Source organism: Panthera leo, chromosome B4 (assembly GCF_018350215.1).
Source record: "Panthera leo isolate Ple1 chromosome B4, P.leo_Ple1_pat1.1, whole genome shotgun sequence".
NCBI lineage: Eukaryota > Metazoa > Chordata > Mammalia > Carnivora > Felidae > Panthera > Panthera leo.
Window position 1 is genome coordinate 29,012,501 of NC_056685.1, and position 12,509 is coordinate 29,025,009.

General features: G+C 33.8%; 1 protein-coding gene across 3 annotated transcripts in view; it reads left to right on the top strand.

Moving 5' to 3' along the window:
- Window positions 1–12,509, top strand: part of LOC122224035 (coiled-coil domain-containing protein 7-like) — a 134,101-nt gene that overhangs the window by 4,445 nt on the left and 117,147 nt on the right. For all 3 annotated transcript variants that reach the window (XM_042945300.1, XM_042945302.1, XM_042945301.1), the window contains exons 2-4: window positions 475–806; window positions 1,984–2,076; window positions 6,936–7,019. In XM_042945300.1, the coding sequence (XP_042801234.1) occupies window positions 528–806; window positions 1,984–2,076; window positions 6,936–7,019 (456 nt within the window). In that variant the 5' untranslated portion in view covers window positions 475–527. The remainder of the gene's footprint in view (window positions 1–474; window positions 807–1,983; window positions 2,077–6,935; window positions 7,020–12,509) is intronic.

Sequence of the window (12,509 nt, forward strand, 5' to 3'; positions counted from 1 at the left end):
CTTTCTTATAATGATACCAGTCATTGGATTTAGGGCCCACTCTAATCTAGTATAACCTCATCTTAACTTGGTTACATCTACAAAAATGGTATTTTCAAATATGGTCATATTCACAGGTGCCAGGGGTGAGAACTTGAATATATTTTTGGGGGGGACCCAGCATGATTTTGGTGCTTCCTTGATATTACTCTGTTGTTACCCTGGGTCTAGGCTATTATTCCTATGCAAATAATGATAGATATAAAACTCCCCATCCTAAATACTCATACATAAATCAGTCTTCAGTCACCTTTAAGGATTTCTCACAGGCTTTTTTTCTTTTCTTTTTTTAAAATTTTTTTGTTGTTATTGTTAGGAATGGTTTCCTCTCCATTTTGTGATTTCTGCAGTGCTGGTTTTGGTATTCACCATCTTCACGGCAATTGGTAATCCTGCCCTAATTTTTAATCTGAAATCTTAATGTTTTATTTACAGGGAGGAATACAATTTTTTTCACCTGTAATTTGGAAGTGAAGTAAAATAACAAAATGAAGTCCGCAAAACATCTGTCAGCCTCTAGTAATAAATTGGCAAATGTTCCAGATTTAACTTACAAAAAAGGAATATTTACTGCACCGTTGTCACTTAAAGCAAAGGAAAAACATAGTGCAAAATTAGTACATGATAAACTTGAACCAATGGTCTTAGGATCTCCACCAGCAGGGGAATCCATCGTAAGATATGCTTTGCCCATTGCATCGAGTAAGACAAAGGAGTTAATAGCAGAAGATGAATTGATCAGAAAAATTACCCAACATCTAAAGATGGTAAGACACTTGTTGGTCCCTGTGTTTAGGGTTTCCATGACCGTCCCTAGGCTTAGAGATTTGCTAGGAAGGTGCACTAGACTCAAAATATAGACCTACTGATGGCTAAGATCTAGTACAGTGAAAAGATACAAAGCAAAATCAGCAAAAGGAAAAGGCTTATGGAGTGAAGTCTGGAGGAAACTAGGTCCAAGATTCCTCTTCCTTTAAAGTCACACAGGATGTGCTTAATTACTCCAACAACAAATTATGACAGCACATGTGAAATGTCTTTTGGAGAAGCTCATTAGAGACTCAGTGCCCAGGGTTTTATTGGGGGTTGCTCATCTAGGTATTTTGCTTAGCATGTACCAAAATTCCACACTCCCTGAAGGAAAGCAGATGTTTAGCATAAACCACATTGTTTGTACAAACAGTTTAAGGACAATGAGCCACTGTTATCAGTGAATGATGGGAACACTCATGAAATCCAAGTTCTGAGGCAGCAGTCTAAGGCCAACCTTGAAAGCAGATCTTTCTAATGATAGTCCTTTCTGGCTCATTCCTGCTATGTTAACTCAGCACTTTAGAAACTTTAGCTCTTAATGTTGGGAAAAAAAAAAAAAATCTCCTTTTTTCTGAGTTTCTCTTTGCACAGTGGTCCAGAATTGAATTGTGAATGTACCACATACCAAATGAGAACAATGAGGGAGGTAGCACAAATATAAAAAGAATATAGTTTTGTCAAATTTCCAAAATACAAGTTTGTTCAAAGTTTGAAGGGTTAGCTCAGAGAATTTCCTTAAAAAATTTATTGCTCTCTAGTTTACATTTCTATTTTGTCCGCTTCTTTTCGAAGAAGAAATTTGAGTCCCTCAGATTTTGAGGAAATACTTTGGTGATAAGTGGAGTTGATGCTTCAACTATTCATAGATCGCCTTTTACATGCCTATGAACACAGAAATGGGAGTCATAGGGACTTTCTTACAGAGTAGAGTTGAGGACTGTTTCTTATTCTTCAGGGTGATATAAGATGGGATGTGAGATGGAAAGTTTAAGTTTATGGCACTGGTAGAAAGAAGTCTTATTGCTAAGAAGGTCCTGACATGTTTGATTAAGTGTTTTTTTACACTTAATAAATTTACATATAATTTACATAAAATTATTAAAATAAAAATTTGCTTTGATTTACTCATAGGTTGTTTCTACTTTGGAGGAAGCCTATGGATTTAGCATTGTAGATGGAGAAAAATCAGTTGTGAAGCCTGAACATGAAGAATTAACTTTATCTGTAAGTGTATATAATCCTAATGTAGAAACATTTAACACTGAAAAGGGTTAAGATTTTCTTTTGGAATCCATTTATGTTCTCAGAATGAATTCCCATCCATGAAAATGACCTGGTTAAGGAACTTGAAAGTAGAGTATTGATTTTTCTATCCTCTGCTAACACTTATCTTAAAGTTTAATTAAGACCTATCTGTATTTTAAACGTATTTTTATTGCTAGTGCCTGTTCTGTTTAATTCTTAAACATTTGGTTACTTGTTGGTTTTAGATGTATATTCTTTATCATGTTAAGAAAGTGTCCTTCTATTTGTATTTTGCTAAATAAAAAAAACCCAAGAATTTATTGAATTCTAACAAATATCTGGTATATATAAATTATGTAACTCTTAAGGTGATTAAGTATGTGGTTCTCCTTTAACCTACTGATGAGATGAATTATTTTACATGTTTCATAATATTCAACTGTACTTTAATACACTTGTAGAGTATTATTTTTCTATTTTATAATTATTTTTGTTAGTTAGGGATTGAGTTTGGCTCCATGTAATAAAACACCTATGTTGAGTCTTTCAATTCATGAACATTGTATGACTCTCCATTTGTTTCGGTCTTGTTTGATTTCTTTCATCACCATTTTGTAATTTTCATCATACAGATCCTGTACATGGTTTGTTAGATTTTATGCATTAATATTTCATGTTTTTTGGAACACTTTTTAATGGCATTGTATTAAATTTTAGTTTCCACATTTTGTAAGTAGTAGATAGAAATAATGATTGATTTTTGTATGTTGATCTTGTATCTTAAACAACCTTGTTCAATGTATTTTTTCATTCTAGTTTTTCTATAGATTTTTTGGATTTTCTACATGGACAATTATGTCATCTTCATGTAGAGACAATTTTACTTCTTCCTATCCAGTCTGAATGCTTTTTATTTCCTTCTCTTGTGCTGGCTCTGGCTTCAAGTATTATATTTAATAATAGTGATGAGAGCAGATATCCTTGACTCATTATGACTGCTAATTTCAGACAAGAGTGGAAGTTCAGTTCCCTGGTTGGTCTCAACATCATCACTCTGGTGGGGGAATTGGATGGCTAATTTTCACTGCCACATTATTTTTTAGTCCTATCGACACATGGATAGTGGGTGCAGCTTATTCTTGGTGTTTGGCTCAAGTAGGATTAGGCATTGTCAAAAAGATTTTGGTTATGCTAGAGACCCCCTTTTACAGTCCTTTGGCTTTTCTTAGTTGTTGTGCTTTTTTTTTTTTTTTTTTAAGTCTGTGCTTATTGGAAGTTCCATGAGTCAGGCTTTTCCAGTGTCCCATCCATTTTATATGTAGGTAAAAAGAAAACCTAAAGAATTCATGTATTCCTCAAGTTTTGAGATCTCTGCCTTTCTCTTTCTTCCTTTCAGAATTTGCCTGTGTTAGTTTGTTGTATTGTCTATGGATTTTAACTGTAGGAGGGGTGATTAGAGGAATGGGCCTAGTCCATGATGACCAGAAGTGAAAGTCCAAAATTATTTTTTATGTATATTTATTCTATTTTCAGTCTATCAAGCTGAGTTTGTGAGTTGATGTTTTTCATCAAATTTGGAAATTTTCATTCATTATTTCTTTACATATTTTACTGCCTCTCTGATCCTTTTTTATGAGACTCTAATTACACATATATTAGAATGCTTGTTACTGTATAAGAAGTTACTCTCTGTTCATTCATTTCAGTTTTTTCTCTTTCTTTGATTCAGTTTGGGCAATATATGTTATTCTATATTCAAACTCACTGATCCTTTCTGTGGTGTCTGATCTGCTGTTAAACTCTATCCAATGAAATTTTTATTTCAAATATCATAATTTTCACATTTAAGATTATCTTTTGGTTACTTTTTAGGGAGTTTTATATTTCTCCTGCTATTATCTATCTCTTTACCTGTCTACCAATATTTTTCTGCAAATTCTTTTATCAGTAACAGAGTTTTAAAAATCTTTGCTAATTTTCAGTATCTGGATCATCAGTGTATTTACTTCTATTTTTCCTTTTGATTATGGATTGTATTTTCCTGGTTATTCATATGTTTTATGATTTTTTTTAGTTGGATCCCAAGCATTATATTTAGAAAAATATTGGAAACTGTGGTACAATGTTTTATTTTCTAGAGAATCCTTACTGTTTCCTTTCTGACATTTAGCATGAAAAGCTAATCATTCGCATTCTTCTAAGAACTGATTTGAGCAGGAACTGATCCATATTTTAATTAAGTTGAGTTATTGTATGGTTTGTCTAACCCATAATCGTACATATTGCTGCTTCCCCTCAGGGGTTGATTTATTTGATCTTGCAAGTATTTTAGCAGGGAAGAGTTTGAACTCTGATTTTAAATAGTTTTGGTTCACATTTTGGTTCATTCCTGGTAGAACTTCAAATACAATTACCACAAGAACATGCAGGATGAGATTCCTCTGGTTTTTAGTTCCTCCTTTTTATAGTTGTGTAATTGCCAAACTATAAAACATTTTGTTGTCCCCAAAAGCTTCCTTGTATCCCACTTACAGTCAGTCCTTTCCTCCCACCCTGGCTCTAGACAAACACTGATCTGTCACTATACTTTTACCTTCTCTAGAATGTCATATAAATGACATTCTATATATATATATATATATATATATATATATATATATATATATATAGCCTTCCCTACTTCATCATGTATTTGAGACTCATCCATGTTGTTCTGTATATCAGTAGTTTCTTTGGTGTGAAGAGTATTCCATTGTATGACTATCCCACAGTTTGTAATCCATTCACCAGTTAATAAACATTTAGGTGGTTGGATGCAGTAACTATTTTGACTGTTATGAGTGAAGCTTCTGTGGACATTGTGTACAAGTCTTTGTGAGGATATATGTTTTTACTCATCGTGGATAGTTTCTTTGGAATAGGATTGGTGAGTTACAAATACATGTTTAACTTTATGAGCGATTGCTCATAAACTGTTTCCCAACATGGCAGAATCATTGTATGTTCCTACCAGCTCTCTATGAGAGTTCCGGTGGCTGCAGGCTGCACATTCTTACCAGAATTGGTATTGTCAGTCTTTTTAATTCTGACCATTCCTAATGGGTACGTAGGCCTCCTTTTCTGCCATCTTTATGGCAAAATTGAGATGGGGAGGAGTTTGGTAAAAGAAAAATGTTTGGGTTCAGTGATTTGCCTTAGGAGCTTTTCTCATTCTAGTCTATCTGCCAGCTTAAATGACTGTCAAAGGCTCAGCTGGTTTTTCTTCATACTCTGAATTCTGTTTGTCAGTGGTAGGCCTGCTTTTTGACGTGGCTGACTTGGCACACTTGGCACAACTAGGCCAAGTGCTCTTCTTTCTCCACCATGCTCCCTTTAGGTATGGATATGGCTTTGGTTCTTTGCTCACCTGCAAAGTGTTCTGCAGAATTCAGTTCATCACATTTTCCTTATGTCCTCTCCTTTTCAATATCCTCAAGGAAAAACATAATAATTAGTAGGTGACTAACAGTCTGAATTATACTGGTATTCTACTTGTCTTACAGCACTGTTGTCATAATTTTTGATGATTTTAATATCCATGTAGAAGATCTTTCCAAATAATGTGGCCTCTTAGTTCACTGAATGATCATTCACTCTAATGATCTTATCTTCTATGTCAGCCACTAACCAACAAGATGATATCCTTTAGTCTTTGTCATAACCAATAACTGTTACTTTTCCATAATTTAAGTTTCAATCATCTTAATTTCTGGTCACTACCTCTTATCTTTCCCACTTAGTCTGTCTAATATTCTGACTCCAAAAGTCCTTTGATTCCATTGGGAACTATAATCCATTGGTCCTATTACATTTTACTGTCCCAAATACTTCTTCTATTCTTACTTACCTAGCTTAAATTCCATGTTCCCTTATTATTATTGCTCCCACACATAAGTACTTAACTCTCTTGCCCTGTCATGCTTTATTGATTTTATTTTGTTAAACTGCAACCCTCATCAAATCAATCCCTATATTTGTGGCTTCTAAATCTGAATAGAAGATGGTCCTCAAGCATGTGTATAGTCTCATATTTATGATTAGTAACTCTAGTTACTTCATTTTCCTGCTCTCCTGAATGACTAATTCAGTTTTCCCACTCTTCTATATGGGTATAGATCTTTACCATGACAAAAAAAATATATGAGCGTATGAGTATGTTTTAAAATGTGACGTTGAATAAGCATATTCCTCATGGAGAACACTCTATGAGAATCCTAACTGTATATAAGCATCTAGATTTGTTTATCATAGGTTGTCTCTGATTTACAAATCACCACTCTACTATAAAAGGTTCAGTCATTGTGACTTTTTTTTTAAGTCATTGTAACATTTTAATCTGTCACTATTTTTTCCTCAAAGTCTTCATTTGCTTATTGAGGGTGAAAGACTATAGCTCTTGATAAGTATACTTATATTCAGAAGTTATAATTAGTGTTAATTTTCTAACACAAAGAGATATTTATAAGGTATATACAGAATTGCTACCTTTTTTTGGCTGCTCATAAATTTCAGGAGTCTAAATCTGGGATGCTTGATTTTCTACAACTATGTAGAGGAGAATGAGAAGAGATGCATAGTTGGGTATGTCATTCATGGGCCACTCCCCAGAATGTACTCTCTTCCACTTTCTGGGAGAATTTGCTAGTATAGCATTTGGAGCACAATTTCTTGTCTTATATGTTTGAAGGGACATAAATTATAGACAAAAACTATTTTTAAAAACAAATGTACTATAATATAGATGGGTATGCGTATGGGTTCTGAAATTAAAAGTAACTTTGTTTTATTCTTTTCAAAAGGTTGGGGATGATCTGAATTCATTCTTGATATGTTGTTCACAATTTGCAGCTCAGTTAGAAGAAGCAGCTAAGGAAGAACGTCATGTATGTATTCTGCATAAATTATGGAATCCAAAATATCATTTATTGTTTTAATTTAAATTATTGGTACTGTTAATAAATTTTATACTAATACATTTTATATTTATTAAAAATTGCTATTAAAATAATTATAGTGATAAAATATTTTAAAGCTATGTTGGTTGTTTGAATTTGGATGTAATATCATGTAGCAATATTAGTCTAGATACAATGCCTTAATGAGTTACAAAAGGCATTAGAAAGTATTATTTTTTTTTTATTCTTAACATAGGCATTTAGATCTGTGAATTTTCCTTTAAGTACAGCATTGATAGAGTCATTGGTATTTTCATGTTTACAGATGAAAATATAGTATTAAGAGTATTTTTATTTAGTGTTTTTAATAAGGTAAATTATATTACAAAGGCAATATGTCATAATTAATGAAAATTTTAAAAAACACATGCATGAAGAAAACAAAAATTTGTTGTGGCCTGTTTACATAAGGATTTTTATGCTGAGTTAGTTTTCTTCTATTCTTAGTTTATTGAGGTTTTTTTTTTTTTTTTAACCATCAAGGAGTTGAATTTTATCAAAACCTTTTCTTGAATCTATTGAGATGATCATGTGGTTCTTGTCCTTCATTTGTTTATGTGGTGTATTACATTGTTTCATGTTATTACAAATAGTGAGCCAGGCTTATGTTCCAGACATAAATCCTACTTGGTTTTACCTTTTAATTTGCTTTTGAATTCTGTTTGCTAGTATTTTGTTTAAGATTTTTGCATCATTATTAATCAGGGATATTGGTCTGTAGTTTTCTTGTGTCTTTGTCTCGTTTTGATATCAGGATAATGCAGTCCTCATGGAATAGGTTTGGAGAATTCCTCCTTTTTGATTCTTTGGGAGAGTTTGAGAAGGGTTGGTGTTTTAAATGATAGAATGCCCCGGTGAAGCCATCTCGTTCCGGGTTTTTCTTTGTTGGGAGGTTTTTGATTACTGCTTCAGTTTCCTCACTAGTTATAGGTCTGTTCAGATTTTTAAATTTTTTCATGGTTTGGCCTCAGTAGGTTATATGTTTCTAGGAATTTATCCATTTCTTCTAGGTTATCCAATATTTTGGCATATAATTGTGTATAGTAGTCTTTTATGATCTTTTGTCTTTGAGCAAAGTGGACATCATTGTAATATATCCTCTTTCATTTCTAATTTTAATTATTTGAATATTCTCTTTTTTTCATAGTTAATCTAGCTAAAGCTTGTTACTTTTGTTAATCTTTTTTTTTATTTTTTAATTTTTTATTTTATTTTAAAAAAATTTTTTTTAACGTTTATTTATTTTTGAGACAGAGAGAGAGAGAGCATGAACGGGGGAGGGTCAGAGAGAGAGAGGGAGACACAGAATCCGAAACAGGCTCCAGGCTCTGAGCTGTCAGCACAGAGCCCGACGCAGGGCTCGAACTCACAGACCGCGAGATCATGACCTGAGCTGAAGTTGGACGCCCAACCGACTGAGCCACCCAGTGCCCCTTTTTTTTTTTATTTTTTAAGTTTATTTATTTTGAGAGAGAGGGAGAGAGACAGACAATGTGAGCAGGGGAGGGGCAGAGAGAGAAACCCAAGCAGGCTCCACATTGTCAGGCAGAGCCTGATGTGCTTGAATTCACGAACTGTGAGATCATGACCTAAGCTGAAATCAAGAATCAGAGGCTTAACTGACTGAGCCACCCAGGCGTCCCCTTGTTAATCTTTTTAAAAACAACTCTTGGTATCATTTTTGTTTCCTATCTCTATTTCATTTATCTCTGCTCCAATATTTATTATTTCCTTTCTTTTGCAAACTCTGGCTTTAAACAAATTTTTTTTGTTCCTTTAGATAAAAGGTTATTGTTTGTGATCTTTTTATTTATTTAATTTGTTTTTTGAATATTTATTTATTTTTGAGAGAGAGAAAGAGAGAGAGACAGAGAGAAGGGAATAGAGAATCCCAAGCAGTCTCAGCACTGTTAGTGCAAAGTCTGATGTAGGGCTTCACCTCAGGAACCATGAGATCATGACCTGAGCTGAAATCAAAAGTTGGATGCTTAACCAACTGAACAACCCAAGTGTCTCAGTTTGTGATCTTTTTAAATGTAAACACTTACCTCCATAAACTTTTAGTACTGATTTTTGCCAAATCTCATAGTTTTGGTATTTTGTGTTTTGTTTTCATTTATCTTCAGATATTTTCTAAATTCCATTATGATTTTTTCTTTGATCCATGGATTGTTCAAGAGCATGTTGTTTAATTTTCACATATTTGTGGATTTTTTTTTGTTTTCTTTCTACTATTGATTTCTAATTTTATACCATTGTGTTTAAAAAGATGCTTTGTGTGATTTTGATCTTAAAATTTGTTAAAACTTGTTTTGTGTCCTTAACATGTAGTCTGTCTTGGAGAATGTTCCATGAGTGCTTGAGAAGAACATGTATTTTGCTGTCGTTAGGTGGAGTGTTCTGTATATGTTTGTTATGTATATCTATTTTACAGTATTGTTTAGTCCTTCATTTCTTAAAAAATTTTTTTTATGTTTATTCATTTTTGAAAGACAGAGACAGAGCACAAGCAGGGGTGGGGCGGAGAGAGAGAGGGACACAGAATCTGAAGCAGGCTCCAGGCTCTGAGCTATCAGCACAGAGCCAGAAGCGGAGCTTGAACTCACGAACCATGAGATCATGACCTGAGCTGAAGTCAGATGCTCAACCGACTGAGCCACCCAGGCGCCTCTAGTCCTTCATTTCTTATTGATATTCTGTCTGACTGTTCTTGCCATAACTGAAAGTGGGGATATTGAAATGTCCTAATATTATTGTGTTGCTGTCTGTTTCTCCCTTTAGTTCTGTTAGTGTTTGCTTCACATATTTGGGTGCTTTAATATTAGGTGCATATATATTTATAATTGTTATATATTTCTAGTGAATTGGCCCTTTTATCATTATATATATCTTTCTTTTTTCTTTATTTTTTGACAGTTTTGTCTTAATCTCTATTTTGTCTAAGAATGGCCACCCTTGCTCTCTTTAAGTTCCTGTTTCTATGGAATATCTTCTTCTGGCCTTTTACTTTGAGCCTGTGTGAGTTCTAAGATTTAAAGACAGCCTCTTAGAGGCAGCATATAGTACTTGTAGGAGATGCTTACTATTGCCATTATGTTTATGCTTTCTGTTTGGTAGCTTTTGGTTCCTCTTTTTCTCTCTTGGTATCTTCTTTTGTGTTTTGTTGATTTTTTTGTAGTGATGTATTTTGATTCCCTTCTTGTTTCCCCTTGTTTATATTCTATAGTTATTTACTTTGTGGTTACCATTGCAATTATATAAAACTTATTAAAGTTACAACAATCTATTTTAAACGGATAACAACTTCAATTACATATAAAAACTCTACTATTTACATCCCTGCCTCTCCTACTTTATGTTATTCATGACATAAATTACCTCTTTTTACATTGTATGCCCATTAACTTAAGTTTATAATTAGTTTTCATCTTAAAAAATTCTGTACCAAATTTATAAGTGATTTATTTGCCTGCTTAAGAATACTACAGGATATTTGTTGATATGTTTATATTTTTAAGGGAATTTTATATTTTTGTATGGTTTTGTGTTGATGTTTATTGTTATTTCTCTTCAACTTTTAGGACTCCTTCAGGGTTTCTTATAAGGAAGGTCTAGTGGTAATGAATTCTTTTCAGCAGTTCTTTTTATCTGGGAAAGTCCTGATTTCTCCCTTATATTTGAAGAATAGTTTTGCAAGATATAGTATTTTTGTTTGGCAGTTTTCTTTCAGTGCTCCCTAATAGCCCATAATCTTAATGGTTAAAAATTTGCTGATGATCTGGTATAAACTTTCTTATATGTAATGTAGAACATTTTTCTTGCTGTTGACAAGATTCTATCTCTGTGACTTTTGACAGCTTAGTATGATGTATCTCAGTGTAGATTTCTTTTGATATTTTCCTAATTGGAGATCTTTAAGCTATTTGAATTTGTATGTCTATTTTCTTTTCAGATTTGGGGAATTTTTATCATTTCTTCAAATAAGTTCCATGCCTGTTTCTTTTTTCTTCCTTCTTCAGTTCCCATAATTCATATTTTGTACCATTCCATGGTATCCCATATATCCTTTAGGCTCTCTTTATTTTCCTTCATTCTTTTCTTTTTTTTTCCCTTTTCTGTCCTGATTATTTTGAAGATCTTGTCTTCTAGTTTTCTGATTCTTTCTTCTAATTGGCCAAGTCAGCTGTTGCATTCCTGTAATGGATTTTTCAATTCAATTATTGTATTCTTTAGTTCCAGAATTTCTGTGTGGTTTTTCTTCATAGTTTTTATTTTTTTTCTTGATATTCTCATGTTTATGTATGGTTTTTCTCATTTCCTTTGGTTGTCTTGTGCTCTCTTTTAGCTCATTAAGTATCTTCATGATGACAGTTTTGAATTCTTCATAATTCATACATTTCTGTTTCTTTAAAGTTAGTTTCTGGAGGGGCACCTAGGTGGCTCAGTTGGTTGAGCATCTCACTTTGGCTTAGGTCATGATCTCATGGTCTGTGGGTTTGGGCCCCATGTAAGGCTCTGTGCTGACAGCTCAGAACCTGGAGCCTGCTTTGGATTCTCTGTCTCCCTCTCTCTTTGCCCCTCCCCCATTTGTGCTCTTTCTGTCTCTCAAAAATAAATAAACTTAAAAAAAAGATTGGTTTGTGGAGATTTAATTTGTTTTTTTGAATGTGCCATGGTTCCCTCTTTCTATGTCTTGTTACTTTTTGTTGTTAGAATTTTGGCATCTCTTCCAGACTTTGTGGTCTGATTTCCTATAGGGAAGACTTTCTCCATTCAGCCTGCCTAGATACTGGAGGCTTCTTAGGCCCTTTTTGGGTAGGCATTCCCTCTGGGTTTATGTGTGTAATCTTTGAGGCAGGTACTCCCAGTGGTGCAGTTATAAATTTCAGTAAGGAACTCCACCTACTGTCTATTTTTGGTACTGCAATCTCTGGTGCTTCATGTACTCTGGTGAATGGTTGATGGTCTTAGTTCTCAGAGATTCTGGCACCCTATTGCTGTCAATACTTGGATAGAGGCAAGAGGGAAACTGGCCATTTGGGCAACCTCCTGGCTCCCAAATCAGAGTGTTGAATATGTGTTCTACTCCTTTCCATCCCCAGAGGGAAGACAAGAGTTGGGGATTTCTTCCCAATTGTGCTACAGTGTCAGGATAGGGAGAGGCTCTGGCAAGTTAATGTTGAGAGTATAAGTTTTTTTTTTTTAAGTGGTGTTTGATGTTGATGTGGTTGGTCTTGTCCTTGCCTAAGGTACAGGAAACGTTAAAGTTTAACTGGTTTTTGGATTTCTCAGAGGCATTTGGTTTGTTTGATGTAAAATCCCTGTCTTTGTGGGGGAAGGAGGGTTTCAGGCTTCATATTCACTATCTTGCTGACAAAGTCTTATTTCTTTAATGAGGAATGATATTAAAAATGCCCA